Below are 23,207 nucleotides of genomic sequence, written 5' to 3'. Positions count from 1 at the left end.
CTCAGATCTCTGTTTGAGATCTGAGGAAACAATTTTTAGAGACGACACAAAGATATCAGGAGGAAATAACAATCCTCAATTCCACTGTTTGGAAATCAAAGGAGGAGTTGGGAAAACTCAATCAGATGTACAACCAGGCAAAACAGCAGGCGGAAAAGGCACGCAAAGAAGTTGCCACCCTGAAAGACTCCTTGAAGAATCAATATGTAACTATGGAAAAACATGAGCTACAGAGGACCTTGACTATTACTTCAGAAAAATCAGCACCAGAACTATCAGTAGCAACAAAATGATGCACTGAAGCTCAGTTAGTTGGCAAGAGGTTAACAAGAAAATGAACAATTGAGAAAAGAGTTACTTGTCCTTCAAGATCAAATGCAAAAGGAATGTGTAACCATTCAGCAATGTGAAGAAATGTAGACTGTCTTAAACAGCAGAATGGAAGCATAGCAGAGGGAACTCGAGACTATGCCGAATTACAGGAAAGTTCAAGATGAAGCTTCGCAAAGAAAAGGAAAACCTGTTGACAGACCTTCACATGCTAGAAGAATTCCTTGGGACAAAGTTTATTCCTCTGGAAAATTACGAAAATAAGGAAAATGAATTTATCTTCACTCTGAACTGATGAATCAGTTGGCAGAGAAGACTCAGCAATGTTCTATATGCCAGGAGGAAGGCGAAAACTACAAGAAATAGACTGAAGAGCTGAAGAAGCAGTTGAATGGAAAAGATGAGGCATTGAAAGGAAAAGCTGTTGAAGTTTCCAAACTGAGAGGATAATGAAGCCAAGAGTAGCACAATTACAGAACTGAAACAAGCTCAGACTTCGCCGGATACAGACCTAGCCAACAGTGAAACCAAAATGAAGGACAAGGACAAAGTTCTGTTGCAGACAGAGAAAGAAAAGACAGAAATAACATCGTAAAATGTAAATCTAACACTGAAATGCAACGAACTAGAAGAAGGAAAAGCACTGGATGTCACAAATGTATGAGAACCATTGAGCTGAATGAAAAGATTCATAAGCTTACAAAACTGTTTGAAAATAAAACAGCAAACAAATATTGGCTGAAATTGCGAAACAAGTGGAAATGAAGGTTCCATTTGCAAAGTGTATACGTTCAGCAAGAACGTGGCAGGCATCATGGAAAAAGAAAATTCGAGTCTACTCTAGGAGCAGAGTGCACATTCCCTTTGGAAGGGACGGGACATACCCACAGTGTCCGAAAAAAGCAGATGGGTTGTTAATAAAGAGAAACACAAATCAAAGGAGCGCAAAAAGTAAATCAAGTGGAGACAGCCAAGTACCAGAAACAGAGTACCACTACCATTCCTCTAAACGTGAAGGACCGCAATATGGAAGAACTGTCAAGTCTCAAGACTGTCTTGAATTTATAAAGTCAGAGACTTGAGATGGGGGAGCAGGGATAGCAAGTAAAGATGGTATTACAAATAGTTATACTCCGTCGGAAGGGAGGAAAGTTTTCTTCAGAGAAGAAAAGGGGATGTTATATGATGCTGTGTGTGCCTGCATGCCATTGTAATGTAAAGGTGCTTGGCAGAGCAAGGGTTAACGTGAGACCGGAGAATAGCACTGCCTGTAGTATGATGTATAGAGTCAAATGGTAATAGACTGAGAGAACAGCCTAGAGAGAACACGCTGGATCCAGCCTGCATGGAGACAAAAGCTCCATGCATGACAGTAAATACTTAAGGGTTAACAATAAACAGTTCATATTTAAATATACAAACCTCAAGATCTCATTATTGGGATCACCGCACACCATATTATAGCATGGTTGGCAGCGATGGGATATCAGTGCTATCAGCATAGTACAACATGCAGATTCAGCAGGAACTTTCAAAGGAGAATTTAGAGGGCTAAGGGCAGAGAGCAAGGGAGAGTGGGATTAATTGAAAAGCTCTTTCAGAGTACCACAGAGACTCTCTGTGCTCTGATGTTTTATCATTCCAGTGATCTTTTAATGTCTAGTTTGTTTCTGCAGTGTGTGTGGCGGGGGGCAGTGTTTCTGTCATGAATGCTGCTGATTACTGATCGGTGAATCACTCGTACATAGACGGGCACTTAGCTGGTTACTGGGATGTTGCACAGTGTGTTTGCTCATCACAGTGTAAAATATCTTCACCCAGTCACTGTTTTAGCTGGGCGCAGGAATGCCCTTCCTTCAGTGCTGTTGAGTGAGGAGTATCGGACTCTGAGTGATCCTGCTGAATTGTTTCTTTTCTCAGGTACGCAGGATTCTGAAGAGCCAGGAAGTGTACGAGAATTTCTTGCGGTGCATCGCCCTGTTCAACCAGGAGGTGGTTTCTGGCTCAGAGCTTCTTCAGTTGGTCACTCCATTCCTGGGGTAAGTCAGTTCAGCTTGTTCACTCACTCTTGACTAAAGACTGGAATGTCCAACAGTATTCATCAATAGCTTCACTCATAGTTTCACTTAGAAACTTGCAGAACACACAGTGAATGCTGTTGCTGTCTCACTTCAATCTGAGTATGCAACACCATGAATGGAGTCAGGTTCATGACAAGTGTGATTTGACATTTATTTCGGTTGTTTAACAACAGCTGTTGGAGACAGGAATTTAAATTCCTTTTTACGCCTGTGTGAGGTTAGTACAGTAACAGTGCTGGTGATCGGGGTTGATCTACACTGTTATCAAATGTGTTATACATTTTGGTTGCAGTACATATGAATATCTTAGTACGTGGGAAGGAAAGATTGGATTTGTTACCAGCTACTCTGTGCTGTGAAAACCAAAGGATGTTTCCCTCTACTGAAGGTGACTAATGCATGCTTCATTTTTTTCCTCAACTTTTTCAATTCTTTCATGCATCCCTCTCCCTCCCTGACACACCTCCATCCCTTCACTCCCCCTCCGCGCCCCCTCACTCCCCCCTCCGCGCGCCCCCTTTGCTCCCCCTTGCACACCCTCCGTTCCCCCCTCACTCGCCCCTCGCGCCCCCACCCCTCACCGCAACCCCTCCGCTTGCCCCTTGCCGCTCCCCCTTGCACCCCCTCCGCTCCGCCCTTGCTCTCCCTTCGCACCCCCGCCCATCACCACGCCCCCTCCACTCGCTCCTCGTCGCGCCCCCTCTGCTCGCCCCCTCACCATGCCCCCTCCGCTTGCCCCTCGCCGCGCTCCCTCCACTGGCCCCTCGCCTCGCCACTCCCCCTTGCCACACCCTCTCTGCTCCCCCACCTCCCCCTGCTCCCTCCTCACCACGCTCCCCTGCCCCCTTCCCTCATCCATCCAAATGTTCGCTCCCTCATTTGGTCCCTCGCTTGCTCTGTTGCCCTCTCCCTCTTTCCCTTTCTCTGGCACTTAATCAAACAGGAAGTTCCCTGAGCTTTTTGCACGTTTCAAGTTGTTCTTGGGCCAGAGGGAACTCTCACTCACACAGCCTTTACAAAGAGACCGGCCTGTGGATGGAATTGCCCGGGAGATTGACTATGCCTCATGTAAGCGGCTGGGCTCCAGTTACAGAGCTTTACCCAAAACCTACCAGCAACCCAAGTGCAGTGGGCGGACTGCTGTCTGCAAGGAGGTATGAACAATTCCTCAGACTCTGTGAAAATCAAGCATTTGATTGTTTTACTCATTTACTGAAACTAGAGGCACTTTAAAATAAAGAGTGTATAATAGATGTATGTGAGGTCATTTACAGGAGCTTGTTCCCAACTCCCTTCTCCTGGCGGGAAGATGGTCTGACTCTTCTCTCTCGTGTTTTCTTTTTTTTATTCATTCATGGGATATGGGCTTCGCTGGTGAGGCAAACATTTATTGCCCATCCCAAGTTGCCCTTGAGAAGGTGGTGATGAGCTGCCTTCTTCAACCGCTGCAGTCTGTGTGGTGTAGGTACACCCACAGTGCTGTTAGGGAGGGAGTTCCAGGATTTTGACCCAGCGACAGTGAAGGAGCAGTGATATATTTCCAAGCGAGGATGGTGTATGCTTGGAGGGGAACTTCCAGGTGGTGGTGTTGCCATGTGTCTGCTGCCCTTGTCCTTCTAGATGGTAGTGGTTGTGGGTTCGGAAGGTGTTGCCTAGGAGCCTTGGTGAGTTGCTGCAGTGCATCTTGTAGATAATACACACTGCTGCTACTGTGCGTCGGTGGTGGAGGCAGTGAATGTTTGTGGATATGGTGCCAGTCAAGCGGGCTGCTTTGTCCTGGATGGTGTCAGGCTTCTTGAGTGTTGTGGGAGCTGCACTCACCCAGTCAAGTGGGGAGTAATCTTATCACACTCCTGACTAGTGCCTTGTAGATGGTGGTCAGGCACTGGGGAGTCAGAAGGTGAGTTACTCACCACAGGATTCCCAGACTCTGACCTACTCTTGTAGTCACAGTATTTATACGGCTATTCCAGTTCAGTTTCTGGTCAATGGTAATCCCCAGGATGTTGACAGTGGGGGAATTCAGTGATGGTAATGCCATTGAACGTCAAGGGGCGATGGTTGGATTCTCTCTTGTTGGAGATGGTCATTGCATGGCATTGTGTGGGCCGAATGTTACTTGTCAGCCCAAGCCTGGATATTGTTCAGGTCATGCTACATTTGGACATGGACTGCTTCAGTATCTGAGGAGTCGTGCATGATACTCTTTCGAGTACAAACCTGTTTCCATCTGTTTCAGATGAAGTTACATGTTTCACAGTTTGCCATTGTGAGATTTGAACTCTTGATCTCAGGGTTACAAACCCAGTACCATAACCACTTGGCTATTTAGGCCAAGCTGTCGTGCATGATGTTGAACATTGTGCAATCATCAGTGAACAAGCCCAATTCTGACCTTATGATGGAAGGAAGGTCAATGATGAAGCAGCTGAAGATGGTTGGGCTGAGGACACTACCCTGGGGAACTCCTGTAGTGATGTACTGGAGCTGAGATGACTGACCTCCAAAACCAAAACCACCTTCCTTTGCGATAGGCATGGCTCCAACCAGCAGAGACTTTTCCCCCTGATTCCCATTGACTTCAGCTTTGCGAGGGCTCCTTGATGCCACACTCAGTCAAATGCTGCCGTGATGTCAATGGCAGTTGCTCTCACCTCACCTCGGAAGTTCAGCTCTTTTGTCCATGTTTGAACCAAGGCTATAATGAGGTCAGGAGCTGAGTGGCCCATGCGGAACCCAAACTGGACATCAGTGAATAGGTTATTGCTCAGCAAGTGTCGCTTGATAGCGCTGTTGATGACCTCTTCCATTACTTTATTGATGATCGAGAGCAGACTGATAGGGCGTGATTGGCTGGATTGGATTTGTCCTGCTTTTTGTATACAGGACATGCCTGGGCAATTTTGCATATAGCCGGGGTAGATGCCAGTGTTGTAGCTTTACTAGAACAGCTTGGCCAAGGGCTTCGCAAGTTCTGAAGTACAAGTCTTTAGTATTATTGCTGGAATATTGTCAGGGCCCATAGCCTTTGCTGTATCCAGTGCCTTCAGCCATTTCTTGATATCATGTGGAGTGAATTGAATTAGCTGAAGACTGGCATCGGTGATGCTGGGGACCTCCGGAGGTGGCCGAGGTGGATTATCTGCTCGGCATTTCTGGCTGAAGATTGTAGCAATGATGTGCTAGGTTCCCCCATTACTGAGGATGGGAATATTTGTGGAGCCGCCTCCAGTGACTTGTTTAATGGTCCACCGCCAATCATGACAGGATGTGGTAGGACTGCAGACTTTAGATCTGGTCCTTTGGTTGTGGGATCACTTAGCTCTGTCTATCACTTGCTGCTTATGCTGTTTGGCATGCAGGTAGCCTTGTGTTATAGCTTCACCGGGTTGACACCTCATTTTTAGGTATGCCTGGTGTTGCTCCTGACATGCCCTCCTGCACTCTTCATTGAACCAGGGTTGATCCTTTGGCTTGGATGTAATGGTAGAGTGAGGGATATGCCAGGCCTTGAGGTTACAGATTGTGTTCGAGTACATTGCTGCTGCTGCTGATGGCCCACGGCGCCTCATGGATGCCCAGACATGAGTTGCTAGATCTGTTTGAAATCTGTGCCATTTAGCATGGTGGTAGTGCCACACAGAACGATGGAGGGTATCCTCAATGTGAAGGCGGACTTCGTCTCCACAAGGACTGTGTGGTGGTCACTCCTACTGGTATTGTCATTGATAGATGCACCTGCGGCAGGCAGGTTGGTGAGGATGAGCTCAAGTATGTTTTTCCTTTTTGCTTGTTCCCTCACCACCTGTCGCAGACCCAATCTAGCAGCTATGTCATTTAGGATTCAGCCAGCTACTGAGCCACTCTTGGTGATGGACATTGAAGAGCCCCACCCAGAGTACATTCTATGCCTTTGCCACTCTCAGTGCTTGCTCCAAGTGATGTTCAACATGGAGGAGCACTGATTCATCAGGTGAGGGAGGGCAGTATGTCGTAATCAGCAGGAGGTTTCCTTGACCTGATGCCGTGAGACTTCATGGAGTCCGGAGTCAATGTTGAGGACTCCCAGGGCAACTCCCTCCTGACAGTATACCGCTATGGCATCACCTCTGTTGGGTTTGTCCTGCTGGTGGAACAGGACATGCCCAGGGATGGTGATGGTGGTGTCTGAGACATTATATGTAAGATATGATTCCGTGAGGATGACTATGTCAGGCTGTTGCTTGTCTACTCTGCGAGACAGCTCTCCCCATTCTGGCACTAGCCCCCACATGTTAGTAAGGAGGACTTTGCAAGGTCAACAGGGCTAAGTTTGCTGTTGTCATTTCCGGTGCCTGAGTCAATGCCAGGTGGTCCGTCCAGTTTCATTCCATTTTTGAGACTTTGTAGTGCTTTGATACAACTGAGTGACTTGCTAGGCCATTTCAGAGGGCATTCAAGAGTCACATGCCTGAGTCACACGTAGGCCATGTCAAGTAAAGACAGCAGATTTCCTTCCTTTCTCATCTTTACCTTGTTTCCTTGAGAGTTGAGCTTTTTTCCAAAAGGAACATTTTGTATGGGTCAGGATCTTGAAATCTTATGCAGATCACAGTGAAATCCAATTTTTTTCACCTTTCTGTAATGCTTAAGTTCCTAATACCCAGAAACTACATGTTTCAATCTAATTAACAAGTGCTCTCAATTAGAGAATCGCCAGAGTTCTATTTCTCTCTAAGTCACCATTCTGACTGGTGTTTGAAACAGTCCAGGCAGAAGCCATGTTGTTAAAAGCTGAATTCCTGTGTTTGTAGCAGTGAAGTTTGTGGATGTGGAACAACACTTGCCCTGGTGCACATCTCAAATCCCATTGCTCATGGTCCATGTGTTATACCTCCCCCACACCCCAGCCCACCTTGGTGCACTGCAGTGCATGTCCTGCTCTCCAGTTCAAACAGGCTTGGGGTGTGAATGCTGCAAGTCTTGTTGATTGAAGGGTTCCCCTTTGTTTCTAATTTGATTCACTTCTTCCACCATCTTTTCCATCATCCTTGAACCCACCAAAATTACCAGTCAACCTTCATTGATTCTGCCTCTGATCGATGTGCTCGTGTTTCACCCTCTCTTTTTAGGTTCTCAATGATACTTGGGTCTCATTCCCCTCTTGGTCAGAAGATTCCACCTTTGTCAGCTCGAAGAAAACTCCGTATGAAGAGCAGCTTCATCGTTGTGAGGATGAGAGGTTTGAGGTAATGAGCTGCCTTTGCAAAACACGCTGCAATAAGTCAGTCACAGTAGCTGTGAAATCTTTTATTGTTTCAGACTTGATCCTTCACCAGAACTAGCATTTGTTACCTGATGTTGGGTTAGGGGAGGGGTTGGGTTGTAGGCAGCGGGATTGTTTTAGGATTAGGGAAGGTTGCAGTGGTTGTCTTGGGATTTAATTTGAGGAAAGGTATATGGCCTAATTGCCCTGGGGATTGGTTTGCATTTGATGGAGGTGTCATTGTCACAGTTCATCTGGAATTGAGTTTGGAGAGGGGTACATTGGCAGTGATGCTCTGCTTCGGTTAACCATTGAATATCCACTTCTGGGTTGTTTCTTTACATATAGCTTGATGTTGTATTGGAAACCAACCTTGCCACAATCCGTGTGCTTGAGAGCGTCCAGAAAAAACTAACTCGGATGTCTCCGGAGGATCAGGATAAATATCGTCTCGATAATTGTCTGGGAGGAACATCGGAGGTCATCCACCGCAGAGCCATCTATCGTATTTATGGAGATAAAGCACCAGAAATAATCGATGGGCTTAAGAAAAATCCAGCAACAGCTGTACCTGTGGTGCTGAAAAGGTGAAGTTTAATGTAATGAGACTTCCCATTGGGGCTCTGTCACCAAACAAATCTTCAGGACACATTAGAATTGCAGAATGTTACAGAACACAATGAGTCCATTTGGCCCATCTTGCCTGTGCTGGTTCACTCTGAACTATCTGTCAGCTCCCTGGCCTTACCGATTTAAATTGCCTTGGTGATAACCAACTCTCTCTAGTTTGGACTGCATTCCATTATGACACAACAAAAGTCTTAAATCCATATTACCCCAGCTGGAAATCCCCTCAATCTGATCACTTATTTGGCAGCAATTGTAGTGCCCTCCATGTTACAGTATCAGTAGAAGTCCTAACATCAGGTTAGCAGTTAACAGCAGTCGATGTGCTCCAGTCCACCTCTGCAATTGAGGTGGATGAAGCCAGTTATTCCTCAAGGAGCCCTATTTAGGATCAATTGAAACATTTGAGTGGCACAGTTTGAAATATGTTCAAAGATTTCAGCAACTACATTCCTGTTTTAAGTGGGATGGAGGGGCAGTGGTGGGGTGTTTCTGGGGTGTTTGGTGGTGATTCAATACAAACAATGAGCGAAAGTCTTGCACTGTTGAGAATTAACTGTTCTTTGCGAGTCTTATTCCTCAAAGCCCAGTCCTCGGTGTAAAGGTTTGTAACCAAGTTACAGATTTGGTAGTTTTATTAAATTTGGACTGTCGCAGATTGAAAGCCAAGGAAGAGGAGTGGCGGGAGGCACAGCAAGGGTTCAACAAGATCTGGCGGGAACAGTACGAGAAATCCTACCTGAAATCACTGGACCACCAGGGTGTCAACTTCAAGCAGAATGACACCAAGGCGCTCCGCTCCAAGAGTCTGCTGAATGAGATCGAGAGCGTTTATGATGAGGTAACCTGACATTTTTCCAATGATAAACCCCACAGCTTGCCAGCTAAATGACAGGTATTGTAAACAGAGCATGTGGAGGCATGTAAAAGAATTTCTCAGCACAGACCTTTGTTTAATTTTGTGGTGGTGAGTCTCATTAACAAGGGACAGAGTCCCAACCACAGCCCACAATGAAAGATTGACACCCCCTGGAAACAGTGCAGACACCTGAAGGAACTTGTATGATTTCTCATAATTTAGTTGAAGTATCTTTAATTTGTCACTGCTTTAAAGTTTGATTCAGGAAGAATGTTCTGTGCAGGGGGTGGGTCTGAGAGGCAAGGGAGAGTTCGACAACAGTAACAGGATCTGAAAGATGGGAGGCCACATCCTCCTTTTATTTCCGATTTCCAGCTTGTCTTCCACTGGAGGAATGACTTCCATAGCTATAACCAAGTTAGGATAAGTTCTCCTGTAAGTCAGGCCTGGTTAGGGTAATCAGCCAGCCAGGTACTAGACCCAGTTTAGGGTTAGTTGGTCAGTCCTGAGACTACAACCGTCGGTATTTTTCTGCCTGGTCCAAATGTAAAGATCTGGGAAGTTAACCCTTTCTCTCCTGTTGATTTAGCGCCAAGAGCAGAACTCTGAGGAGGGCTGCCCAGGTGTCAATGGGCCCCACCTGATGTTCGTCTACGAGGATAAACAGATCATGGAAGATGCTGCATCTCTCATCATTTATCATGTGAAGCGACAGCCAACCATTCAGAAGGAGGACAAGGACCACATCAAGCGCATCATCTACCACTTTGTGCCAGACTTGTTCTTTACCCAGCGTGGTGAGCTGAGCGAGTCGGAGGATTCAACAGACGATGAGATGGAGAGTGTTCCTAGGCATAGTCAGAGTAGCAATGCAGACACGGGACAAAAAGGAGCAGCATCCCCGGAGAGTAGCCTAGCTGAGGAGCGGCTGGACCTGCGTGACCAAGTGGCAGAATATCAGAAAAACCTGGATGATGTCTACAATCTCTTCTTTGTAAATAACAATTGGTACTTTTTCCTGAGATTACATCAGATTTTGTGCTACCGGCTGCTGCGAATTTATAGACAGGCTGAGAAACAGCTGCTGGAATATCAAATGGAGAAGGAGAAGGAGAAACAATTACAGGATGGGAGGAAAGAGAAAGCGAGTGATCCCGCCGTGGAACTCAGGCTCAAACAGCAAAGTACGATTCAGTTTCCCAAAAATTTGCTCTGTTTTCCCCCTTTCTCTCCCAACAGTGCTGGCAGGAGGAGGCCATTCAGTCCCTCAAAATGGTCCTGTCATTCAGTTAGATCATGTGTGAGCCAACACAGGGAATGTGGTCAGGCTATTTGTCGGAAGCATTGCAGCTGAACCTCGCCCCATCTGGCTGAGTTCAGATAACTTGGCACAGATTGAGGATCAAAGCTTCAACCCTCTTATTTCCAATCTCGTGTATGTCCAAACGTTGAGGTGGTTGATATATTGAAATATTTCTATTTTTGGATCTTTAGGTGAGATTGAGTTGGAGGAGTATTACCCAGCCTTCCTAGACATGGTGAGGAATCTGCTGGATGGAAACATTGAGCCTACACAGTATGAAGATACATTGCGTGAAATGTTCACCATCCATGCCTACATTGGCTTCACAGTTGATAAGCTGATTCAGAACATTGTACGGCAGGTGAGTGCCACTCTGAGGATCTACTAGCAGGTGAGTGCTAGTGCTTTCTCATTGAGGGGATGGGGCTGAGTAGGAGATTTGGGATGTAATCTGGTTTCAGCTCCCTCAGTGTGGAGAGGGGGTATAGGTGAGATGAAGGCTACTGCACTGATGTTGAGTCACAGGTCCAGAACATCATGAACTAAGTCTGTTGCTGCACTGTGCCTCAAGCTGTGGGGTGGGTCTCTTCGACTAGAGACCGTCTCCCTCCTGCATCTGGCTGTGGTAGCTCACAAAGCCGAGCAGCCTCTTCTCTTTGCTGACCACACAAAACTTCTATCTATCTTTGATATTCATTGAATTGTAGGAAAGCCTGTAACCTGATCTCAAAATTGGCTTCCTCTGCACTCTTCCTACGGCAGCGTGAAACAGATGATCTGTGGTAGAAATGCTGATTTAGCTATTTTGACTTTGAGTCTCTTTCATCTTAGAAGTAGCTGGATAGTTTACAGCACAACTGCTTACAACCTGATTCATTCAACATCTTTCTGGGACTTTGGGAGACTCTGAGTCTAACTATTTTGAATGCTGCGACAGCTACCATTGTCTATAGCTGTGAATGCACATGCCATCGTCCTAGTTTTTTTTTCATTCACTCATGAGCTGTGAGCTTCGCTGGCCGGCCAGCATTTATTGCCCATCCCTAGTTGCCCTTGAGAAGGTGGTGGTGAGCTGTCTTCTTGAACCACTGCAGTCCATGTAGTGTAGGTACACCCACAGTGCTGTTAGGAAGGGAGTTCCAGGATTTTGATCCAGCAACAGTGAAGGAACAGTGATATATTTCCAAGTCAGGATGGTGAATGACTTGGAGGGGAACTTCCAGGTGGTGGTGTTCCCATCTGTCTGCTGCCCTTGTCCTTCTAGATACTAATAGTCGTGGGATTGGGAGCTGCTGTCTAAGGAGCCTTGGTGAATTCCTGCAGCGCATTTTGTAGATGGTACACACTGCTGCTACTGTGTGGTGGTGGTGGAGGGAGTTAATGTTTGTGGATGTGGTGCCAATCAAGCGGCTGCTTTGTTCTGGATGGTGTCAAGCTTCCTGAGTGCTGTGGGAGCTGCACTCATCCAGGCAAGTGGAGAATATTCCATCACACTCCTGACTTGTGCCTTGATGGTGGTGGACAGGCTTTGGGGAGTCAGGAGGTGAATTATTCGTTGCAGGATTCTTGGCCTCTGACCTGTTCTTGTAGCCACAGTCTTTAAATGGCTAGTCCAGTTCAGTTTCTGTCAGTGGTAACCCCCAGGATGTTGATAGTGGGGGATTCAGTGATGGTAAAGCTATTGAACATCATGGTTAGATTTTCTCTTGTTGGAGATGGCCATTTTCTGGCACTTGTGTGGCACGAATGTTACTTGCCACTTGACAGCCCAAGCCTGGATATTGTCCCGGTCTTACTGCATATGGACATGAACTGCTTCAGTATCTAAGGAGTTGTGAATGGTGCTGAACATTGTGCAATGATCAGCGAACATCCCCACTTCTGATGTTATGATGAAAAGAAGGTCATTGATGAAGCAGCTGAAAATGGTTTGGCCTAGGACACTACCCTGAGGAACTCCTGCAGTGATGTCCTGGAACTGAGATGATTGACCTCAAACTAGCACAACCATTTTCCTTTGTGCTTGGTATGACTCCAACCAGTGGAGAGTTTTACCTCTGATTCCCATTGACTCCAGTTTTGCTAGGGCTCCTTGATGCAATATCCAGGCTTGGGCTGACAAGTGTCAAGTAACATTCGTGCCACACAAGTGCCAGGCAGTGGCCATCTCCAACAAGAGAGAATCTAACCATGGCCCCATGACATTCAATGGCTTTACCATCACTGAACTCCCCACTAGCAACACCCTGACCAGAAACTGAACTGGACAAGCCATATAAATACTGTGGCCACAAGACCAGGTCAGAGGCCAGGAATCCTGCAATAAATAATTCAGCTCCTGACTCCCCAAAGCCTGTCCACCACCTACAAGGCACAAGTCAGGAGTGTGATGGAATACTCCCCACTTGACTGGATGAGTGCAGCTTCCACAACCCTCAAGAAGCTTGACACCGTGAAGAACAAAGCAGTCTGCTTGATTGGCACCACATCCACAAACATTCACTCCCTCCACCACTGATGCACAGTACAACTCGGTCAAATGTGGCCTTGATGTCAAGAGCAGTCACTCTCACCTCACTTCAGGAGTTCTGCTCTTTTGTCCATGTTTGAACCAAGGCTGTAATGAGGTCAGGAGCTGAGTGGCCCTGGTGGAACCCAAACTGGGCATCAGTGAGCAGGTTATTGCTAAGCAAGTGCCGCTTGATAGTACTGTTGATGACCCCTTACATTACTTCACTGATGATGGAGAGTAGACTGATGGGGCGGTAACTGGCTGGGTTGGATTTGTCCTTTTTGTGTACAGGACATACCTGGGCAATTTACCAGAGCCCCAGGTAGATTCCAGCGTTGTAGCTGCACTGGAACAGCTTGGCTAGGGGCACAGCAAGTTCTGGAGCACAAGTCTTCAGACCTATTGCTGTAATATTGTCAGGCCCATAGCCTTTACACTATCCAGTACCTTCAGCATTTCTTCATATCACGTGGAGTGAATCGAATTACCTGAAGGCTGGCATCTATGATGCTAGGGACCTCTGGAGGAGGGCGAGGTGGATCATCCATTCGACACTTATGTCTGAAGATTGTAGCAAATGCTTCAGGCTTATCTTTTGCACTGATGTGCTGGACTCCCCCGTCACTGAGGATGGAGATATATATGGAGCCGCCTCCTCCAGTGAGTTGTTTAATTGTCCAACACTATTCAAAACTGGATGTGGCTGGACTGCAGAGTTTAGATCAGATTTATTGGTTGTGGGATTGCTTGTCTATTACTTGCTGCTTATGTTGTTTGGCGTGCAAGTAGTCCTGTATTATAGCTTCACCAGGTTGACACCTCATTTTTAGTTATGCCTGGTGCTGCTCTTGGCATGCCCTCCACTCTTCCCAGTCTAGCAGCTATGTCCTTTAGGACTTGGCCAACTCGGTCAGTGGTGGTGCTACCGAGCCACTCTTTATGATGGACATTGAAGTCCCTCACCCAGAGAACATTCTGCGCCCTTACCACCCTCAGTGCTTCCTCCAAGTGGTGTTCAACATGGAGGAGCACTGATTCACCAGCTGAGGGAGGGAGGTACGTGGTAATCAGCAGGATGCTTCCTTGCTCATGTTTGACCTGATGCCATGAGACTTCATGGGGTCCGGAGTCGACTGAGTTGAGGACATACCCGGGATGGGTGATGGTTGCGTATGGGACATTATCTGTGAGCATAGATTCCATGAAGATGACTATGTCAGGCTGTTGCTTGATGAGTATGTTAGACAGTTCTCCACATTTTGGCACTAGCCCCCAGATGTTAGTAAGGAGGACTTTGCAGGGTAAACAGGGCTGCGATTGCCATTGTCATTTTGGTGTCTATGTCGATACCGAGCAGTCTGTCTGGTTTCATTTCTTTTTGTGTGACTTTAGTGCTTTGAAACAGCTGAATGGCTTGCTAGGCCATTTAGCTAGAGGGCATTTAAGAGTAAGCCAGACCAGGTAAGGACGGCAGATTTCCTCCCCTACAACAATCGACAATGGTTTCATCGGCAATGGTTTCATCGACAGTGGTTTCATCGACAGTGGTTTCATCGACAGTGGTGGGATTCGAACCCTGGTACCCAGAGCGTTACCCTGGGTCTCTGGATTACTGGTCCAGCCATAATACCACTACACATACGCCTCCCCTATCAGTTACACAATTTGGGCCTCCCTTTAACTGCCCCAGACCTGTTGTCAAGCAAATTTCATTACAGGCCACTTTATTTCAGATTAAAGACAAAGTTTCAAAACATAACCATCTCATAGACCTCATAATTGTAACTAATGACACCTCTGATTGTGTAACATTGCCTCGGTACACTGCAACGGAGTGCCTGCTTTAACTCTGTTCAAGTCCTGGAGTGGGATTTGAATCCACTGAGCTGCAACTAACACTTGAATCTTGGTTTCTTGTCTCCCACAGCTGCAGCATCTGGTAAGTGATGATGTGTGCGTGCAGGCAACCGAGGTTTACCTGAGTGAGAGGAAGCGAGGAGCAGCTGGAGGGAGTTTGCCCTCCCAGTGTGTTAGAGCAACCCTAGAAGCAGCCTACCAGCTGAAGGCTGAGCGCATCATGCCAGATGAAAATTGCTTCAAGGTAAGACTGCTCACTAAATCTGTGATCTTTCCCACTGAGCTGCACTGATACAGGTGGTCTGCTCCCGGTGAGCTGCGCTGATACAGGCGATCTGCTCCCGGTGAGCTGCGCTGATACAGGCGGTCTGCTCCCGGTGAGCTGCACTGATACAGGCGGTCTGCTCCTGGTGAGCTGCGCTGATAAAGGTGGTCTGCTCCCGGTGAGCTGCGCTGATACAGGCGGTCTGCTCCCGGTGAGCTGCGCTGATACAGGCAGTCTGCTCCCGGTGAGCTGCGCTGATACAGGCGGTCTGCTCCCGGTGAGCTGCGCTGATACAGATGGTCTGCTCCCGGTGAGCTGCGCTGATACAGGCGGTCTGCTCCCGGTGAGCTGCGCTGATACAGGCGGTCTGCTCCCGGTGAGCTGCGCTGATACAGATGGTCTGCTCTCGGTGAGCTGCGCTGATACAGGCGGTCTGCTCCTGGTGAGCTGTGTTGTCATGTTCAGTCTGTTTAGGATATTCGCATTTTCTTTCCCCTTCGCCAGCAGTGAAGTTTTTTGAGATTCTGTTTTGCGAATGAGATCTTGGTAGTTTGTGCTCTCGGAGATGGGTTGTTGTGACTAATGTTTCTGCACCCACAGACTTTACAAAGAATCGAGACACATGGTAACATAATCAATTAAAGCTAGACAAGGTGCAGTGAAAGGACTAACCTAGGGGGAAAATAATAATTGGCTCAAAGGCTTTGGGGCTAACTGTTGATAGGTAGGATAACGTTCAGCCAGATTGATCAGGCCAGAACAAAGTGAGAACTGTCACATGATCTGCTGCATAGGTTTGGGGATGATGAGAGGGAGGCTGTGATTAGGGGAATGATGTGAATCTGGATGGGGCTGCGTAGATGAAGACGTGGGGATGAGATGAGAAAGGATTAATGACAGAGGTTGTGAATCAGTGTAATGAGATTCAGTAAATTCATGTCACTTTTTGCTGCAGATTATGTTTATCCAGAGTAAGGGACATGTTTCCATGACGATTGAGCTATTGGACACGGAGGAGGCACCTTCTGATGACCCCTTGGAACTGCAGGTAAGAATTGTCCTTGCCTCACAGTGCATTGCCTGTGTGGGCTGCATAGAACTCACATCCCTGAGTGTCCCACTGCTGTATCTGGGAGTCAGGGCTATGATTTAAATACTCAGTTATTACAGTGGAATGTTTTCTTGTGTAAGAATAATTTAATGATGCAGCACAGAAAGGTCATTTGACCCATCATGCCTATGCAAACTCTTTGAAAGACCAGTCCTATTTATACTCATCAATCTTGTTTGAGATTCCCAGCACCTGGAGTGATCTGCTTTCAGTTCATCTCTAGTTGTGTTCCAGCAGGAACTCTGCATAGCCACATTGATTGTAACTCTCCTCCCTCATCTTTCTCATTGGCAGAATTTAACAAGCTATATGGAGCAGTACGCTGGCCCGGAGGCAATGCAGTTCGAGCAGACAGATGGGTTCTTTTATAAACCAGTGTTTTTACCCAGGTGAGTTCATACTGAGCTGTGTACAAAATGGAGCATCTATTTCCCTTTTATGCCTGATAACTCTGTCTTATGTATAATACATTACCACTTTACCCGACTAATCTGACCTTTTATACAGCACCATTTCTCAGGTCCTTAGATCTTTAAATAGCAACTTTGGAGATGTGGAGGGAAAGAGGGGTTTAGTTCAACAATTCCACGGTTGTTAACATAGCTTCTGTGTTTTGCAGAAATCTTCGGAAATTTCGGAAATGGCAACAGAAGCAGTTTCTGTCAATGAGAAATGAGAGCAGGAACAACAAGCAATGCTGTGTAGGCGTAGAGAACTCAAACAATATTGACTGCAAGTTTAAGCTGAACACTCACAAGCTTGTGTACGTCATGAACTCTGAAGATTTCATGTATCGTTGTGGAGCCTTGCACCGGGCTCGTGAGGTAACTGCTTTTCCATCTCTCAAACGCTCCGAGATATTAGACATTGTGAACCATTGGAATATGGCAGACACACTCAGTTTGAATTACCTTGCCCCACATGCCTGTAACATGGCTGCAATAATTAGTAACCACCTGCCCATCCACCGCCCTTCTCTGTTGCCTTCATACATATCAGACTGGAAAAAAAGGATTGGGTGTTCGGGCCACTGTTTCAGGGCGATGTTAGAACGATAGATCCCTAAAAACTAGGGTTCTTCTGAGTTAGGGGACTGAGACCCATCTGGAACAGTGTAGAGGGAGCTTTACTCTATATTTAACCCCGTGCTGTACCTGCCCTGGGAGCATTTGATGGGGACAGTGTAGAGGGCGCTTTACTCTGTACCTAATGCTATGCTGAAACTACTCAGGGATAGTAGGTGCATGAAATGGACCGGAGGCAATGCAGTTCGAGCAGACAGATGGCTTCTTTTATAAACCAGTGTTTTTACCCAGGTGAGTTCATACTGAGCTGTGTACAAAATGGAGCATCTATTTCCCTTTTATGGAAATGGAATTTATTCCATTCAGGGTAATGACAGGCTCAACTCAAAGAGCAGTTGTGTGTTTGCATGTCTGTTATCTGCAGCTCCAACATTCTGCACTGCCTGCATTTATTTGTTACTGAAATTTATCAATGGGTTGCACACGGTAGTGAATGTCTGTGCTTTATGCTACAAACATTGACACTCCTATTCTGATTTTCTCTCTGTCTCTGCACCTGTTCCCTTATTACCTTCCCCTTGATATTACCTCCCCACCTCCCACCCCTCGCTCCCGCCTCCCCCTCTCTCGCTCCCGCCTCCCCCTCTCTCCCTCTCCCACCTCCCTCCCTCTCTCGCTCCTGCCTCCCTCCCTCTCTTGCTCCCGCCTCCCACCCCTTGCTCCCGCCTCCCTCCCTCTCTCGCTCCCACCTCCCAACCCTCGCTCCCGCCTCCCCCTCTCTCGCTCCCGCCTCCCCTCTCTCGCTCCCGCCTCCCCCCTCTCGCTCCCGCCTCCCCCTCTCTCGCTCCCGCCTCCCCCTCTCTCGCTCCCGCCTCCCCCTCTCTCGCTCCCGCCTCCCACCCCTCGCTCCCGCCTCCCCCTCTCTCGCTCCCGCCTCCCCCTCTCTCGCTCCTGCCTCCCCCTCTCTCGCTCCCGCCTCCCCCTCTCTCGCTCCCGCCTCCCACCCCTCGCTCCCGCCTCCCTCCCTCTCTCGCTCCCGCCTCCCCCTCTCTCCCTCTCCCGCCTCCCTCCCTCTCTCGCTCCCGCCTCCCACCCCTCGCTCCCGCCTCCCCCTCTCTCGCTCCCGCCTCCCACCCCTCGCTCCCACCTCCCCCTCTCTTGCTCCCGCCTCCCTCTCTCCCTCTCCCGCCTCCCCCTCTCTCGCTCCCCCCTCCCCTTCTCTCGCTCCCGCCTCCCCCCTCTCGCTCCCGCCTCCCCCTCTCTCGCTCCCGCCTCCCCCTCTCTCGCTCCCGCCTCCCCCTCTCTCGCTCCCGCCTCCCCCTCTCTCGCTCCCGCCTCCCCCTCTCTCGCTCCCGCCTCCCCCTCTCTCGCTCCCGCCTCCCCCTCTCTCGCTCCCGCCTCCCCCTCTCTCGCTCCCGCCTCCCCCTCTCTCGCTCCCGCCTCCCCCTCTCTCGCTCCCGCCTCCCCCTCTCTCGCTCCCGCCTCCCCCTCTCTCGCTCCCGCCTCCCCCTCTCTCGCTCCCGCCTCCCCCTCTCTCGCTCCCGCCTCCCCCTCTCTCGCTCCTGCCTCCGTCCTTCTCGCCTCCCTCCCTCTCTCCCTCTCCCGCCTCCCTCCCTCTCTCCCTCTCCCTCCTCCCTCCCTCTCTCCCGCCTCCCTCCCTCGCTCTCCCGCCTCCTTCCCTCTCTTCCTCTCCCGCCTCCCTCCCTCTCTCCCTCTCCCGCCTCCCTCCCTCTCTCCCGCCTCCCTCCCTCGCTCTCCCGCCTCCCTCTCTCCCTCGCACTCCCGCCTCCTTCCCTCTCCCGCCTCCCTCCCTCTCTCGCTCTCCCGCCTCCCCTTCGCTCCCCCCACCTTCTGTCCCCTGCAGTCGCAGTGCCAAGTTACCAGATACCAGCACCAGCAGTTTCTGGAATGGCACAACCGTTGGCTGGAGAACCATGTGACTGATGAGATGGGAGAGCTGGTTCAGGATTGGCTGATGGGCGAAGACGTCGAGGATCTAATCCCATGTAAAACCATTTGTGAAACCGACACCATCCATGACATTGCTGTCAACAGATACCGTGTTCAATACAGCCGCTTCCCTCCGTCGCCATGAAACGCTTCTGCACGCACTTGTGCTTACACACTCACACACCGCAGTCGCAAGTGTACTGCGTACCCACGTGTGGTCAATACACGATGCTTAAGGCTGGTGAGGTGATTGTGTTAGCTGCCTGACTCCTGTATAAGAGAATGATCATTGCAGCACCAACCTACTGAACACAGCCAGTATTATCAATGAGGAAATGCATTTGACATGAATCTACTTGTGATCCTTGACCCCGTTTTCTTTCTCTCTTCATCCCACTCCTGCCCCTTCCCTGCCAATTGCTGTATTCGCATCCCCAACATCTTGCAAAAGATTGGTCAAACTTTGTGACACTGCATGAGATATTTTTGGTAATGCACAGCTTGCTGATGTGTACACTGTGTGATTCTGTGCACAGGAGATAGACTGAAGCAACTGGACCACTGGATAGTAGGACTGGTAAGTGATGACTCGTGTGGTCTCGCCATTGCCCCTCTCCCCGCACTCCCCCATCCTGAAAGAAAAGCAGAGGGTATCATTGCTTGAAGATGTAGCTCACCTTTTACACGTAGTATATATCTGGTGCAGCCTTTGAGAAACATTGGGAGATTTGTGAATCTGTCAACTCGGGAAGCTGTGCATTGACCTTGACAGTCAGACTTGAGGCTGAGCCACTGTTACTGTGGAGTCTGCACCTGCCTGAGGCATCAGTCAACTCTGGAGTGGCTGCATTCAACTGAGAGCTCAAACTCTACACCAATTCAAACTGATCAGGACCCACACAGTCCAGCTTTGAATGAACCCGAGGAGTTACCAAGTTGCCGAAACCTGTTGTTTTCTCAATTTGCAGCAGTTGAGTGTTATTAAATGTTGGGACTGTCTGTGAGCTATGATGTCCTGATGTTAGAGCTGGTGGGCAGCTTTGTTCCAGTCTATACCCAGCATTCAGTATTCCTGTCTGAGAAAGTATTCCTGTTCTTGATGTACGGAAGCCAAGTTAGTGAGAGTTGAGTCTGTGAGCATACAAACGGAGTCAAAGCTACCAACTGAAACTTCAAAGTAATTAGTGTGTCTTTCTGAACTGAAACTCAGTCTGGGCTGTGAGCTCAAACTGCTGCTTGCTCAGAGATGGACTAAGTTGACTCTGATTCTGACTACAGTGGAGAAGGATCAGTGAATGGAGATGGTTTTTCTTGGGAGTCGAGAACCTGCTCATTTCACAGGGCTCCTTTTGTTTCTCTGACCTTCACAGCGACATTTGTTTGAACCCTGTTGAGTGTTTAACTTTCTCTGAAGCTGTGCTGTGTATGAAGTGATAATGTACATTACCCTCTGAGTGAGATGGCTGGATGAGAGTCTGGAAATGCAAAAGCAAACACACAAATGCGTTTTTGTATTAACTGCCTGAAATTCAGGGGATTCTTTTGTGTAAGTATTATGGAAAGGTTTCAGGTTTTAGGCTCTTTCACTTATGGAAAGATCACAGTTTAAGTTGGTGTCTTGTTGGAGTTTCACTGTCCCCAGGAGAATTTTTTGAAATGGTTTTGTGTGTAGGAGCATCTTTTCCGGGAGGCTTAGAAACTCTTCACCTTTAAACAAGGGATGATCTTGGCTTGTTTAGGTTTCAGGATGCTAAGCAGCGGAGGTGTGTGGGATGCAGAATGATTGCTTGTGGCCGTGGAGAGTTTACCAGAAGCTCCCTGAACGCCTGGGTCAGTAACCAAGTCTCTCAGATCCATAGTTCATGCTGTGTTAGCTGATCTCAGTCAGCATTAGAGTTAAGGAGGGGCAACCAGAGGGGGCTCCTATTTATGCTCATTATCCTCTGATCTTAACTGGCAAGATGCTTGTGCAGATGTCAATTGAGGATAGAATTGGGTTTGAGTGTAATTCTGCCATGCTGGATTATCCCCCTGGCACCCACTGTCCAACATAATGCCTGAAAGAATAGCCACTTGGGTGAGATACTGAGTGGCTTTATAGAGGACAATGGAGAAAACTGGTGCCAAATAATAAGCTTTCCATCATACAAAGTTTTGTTTATTGTGGACCTGGTGTGGGCTGACCTGTTGGTGCTGGTCACCTCTCTGTCTGAGCTCTTGATACTGCTCCTGTTTGACTGTCTCGTCCAGTTATGGACACTGGCTGACATGCCTCCTGCGTCCCCTGATGGTGATGTGCAGGAATCAGATCAGCTGACTTAGCACAGAGCTGGGATAGGGACCCAGAGTCCCCTGATCACTAAAACTCAGTACCACATCTGTGGAGGGAGGTGTGTGTGTTTATTCTGTGTTACAGACAAGGAGTCTGTACCATTGTCCACTACAGCCACCCAGTCCGACAGCTCAATGAAATGGACACTCTTGTGACTCTGCAGTATCTGCCAGGTTAAGTTATCAATGAGGAGGAGGGCTGCACTTTGGAGAGATCATGGACCTGTTCTCGATTGAAAGCTGCTCGTTCGCAGCTCGGTATTTAAAATGCCTCTTGCCCCGGATTGCTGTGATTTGGAAGTGTGCGCAGTACCGAGTCTTTGCCTCCCGATGTCACTGTTGCACTTTGTCCGCCTGCAGAGGGGAGAGGGAAGGGGGGGGGGGGGGTGGACGGGGGAGCCCAGAGGCACAGGGCTTCCCGAGCCACTCTGCAGGGTCTCCGCCACACAACCAATCACGGACATTAGCACAAAGCCAGGGGAACTCCTGTCAATGTGTGCCCCCCGTGGAGGGGCATTTACAGCACCTTAGCTGTAACCTGACTTATTAATAAGGGGCTGGGAGGGAGAGTTATACATAATGTCTTTAGCAAGCATTTTGACGATGCTTTTTAAAATAAAAATGTTAAGATGCACTAAGTGGCATGTTCAGTTTCAGTGCGGGGGTGGGGGTGGGGGTATGGGGGCGGGGGGCCGCTGCTGTTGGTGTGACCTCACCGCCAGCCTGCATCTGAAGCATCCCACTTTTATTTATTATATTTGGGAGGGGAGGGCCACCGATTCACTGTTTGGACTTCAGCCCCCCACCCCCCCTCCACCCTCACCCTGCAGCGTTGCCTGGTGAAGCGGGGGCGGGGAGCTGCGGGGAGAGGAAATTTAAAAGTTCACTTGGACTGGAGTTATACTGGGGAGTAAGAGGCCATGAGTGCGCATCCCAAAATGGGGGTGTGCCAGATAACGACATTGCCACGGAGACCAATCCTTCGGTAGCGGGCTAGCTGCTGGAATGTTGCCTGGTTACAATGAATAAATTTCATTTTGTTCCTAATGTGTGTGAAACACTTGATGTGATTTTAATTGTGATAATCTGAATCTATGGAATTATCAATGTTTAAAGAAAATCTTTGTGTCGATGCTGTGCTGCGTCTGGTTGTTTTTGTAATGAGGATGGTTATTTGTGAGGTCACTTTTACCGGAACTTTCTCTCTCGATTTTAAACTTTGCTTCTGCCCCGTACAAAATCATCTTCACTGACATAAACTCTTTCAGACTGGGGGGAGGGGGGTTGCTTGAGGAGCCAGATCCCCACTGTGGGGGAGGAGGAAGGGCGGGGGGGGGGGGGGGGGGGTGGTGCGGAGACGGGCCTGATCCCCACAAGGGGTGGGGCTGGATCTCCACGGGGTGGGGGGAAGCCTGAGAATCGTGATCCCCACTGGGGGTAGGGGCCTGAGGGTCCTGATCCCCACTGGGGGTAGGGGCCTGAGGGTCCTGATCCCCACTGGGGGTAGGGGCCTGAGGGTCCTGATCCCCACTGGGGGTAGGGGCCTGAGGGTCCTGATCCCCACTGGGGGGGGGGGCAGGGTCCTGGGGGTTTGTAATTCTGAGTATTTAAGTTCTCCATCATTGCTGATGATTCTTCATTCAGATTGATTTGAAACAGAGCTGTACAGGGAGGGGGTATTTGGGGAGTAGGGTGGTCAGCGATTCCAATT

At 48.7% G+C, this 23,207-nt stretch overlaps 1 protein-coding gene across 7 annotated transcripts in view; it reads left to right on the top strand.

Moving 5' to 3' along the window:
* Positions 1–23,207, top strand: part of sin3b (SIN3 transcription regulator family member B) — a 55,783-nt gene that overhangs the window by 22,106 nt on the left and 10,470 nt on the right. For 4 of the 7 annotated variants that reach the window (XR_005945115.1, XR_005945114.1, XR_005945116.1 and 1 more), the window contains exons 9-20: positions 2,251–2,369; positions 3,355–3,565; positions 7,523–7,639; positions 8,005–8,243; positions 8,941–9,124; positions 9,732–10,326; positions 10,637–10,806; positions 14,885–15,058; positions 16,035–16,127; positions 16,485–16,579; positions 16,810–17,014; positions 19,080–19,742. Coding sequence is in view for 3 of the 7 variants with exons in the window: in XM_041204245.1 (XP_041060179.1) it covers positions 2,251–2,369; positions 3,355–3,565; positions 7,523–7,639; positions 8,005–8,243; positions 8,941–9,124; positions 9,732–10,326; positions 10,637–10,806; positions 14,885–15,058; positions 16,035–16,127; positions 16,485–16,579; positions 16,810–17,014; positions 19,080–19,310 (2,433 nt within the window). In the remaining 4 variants the exon portion in view is untranslated. Of the gene's footprint in view, positions 1–2,250; positions 2,370–3,354; positions 3,566–7,522; positions 7,640–8,004; positions 8,244–8,940; positions 9,125–9,731; positions 10,327–10,636; positions 10,807–14,884; positions 15,059–16,034; positions 16,128–16,484; positions 16,580–16,809; positions 17,015–19,079; positions 21,862–23,207 lie in introns of those variants that run through there. The other 3 variants (XM_041204245.1, XM_041204244.1, XM_041204243.1) reach the window with 1 other exon arrangement.

Source organism: Carcharodon carcharias, chromosome 14, assembly GCF_017639515.1.
Source record: "Carcharodon carcharias isolate sCarCar2 chromosome 14, sCarCar2.pri, whole genome shotgun sequence".
NCBI lineage: Eukaryota > Metazoa > Chordata > Chondrichthyes > Lamniformes > Lamnidae > Carcharodon > Carcharodon carcharias.
This window is presented reverse-complemented; position numbering and strand designations above follow the sequence as displayed.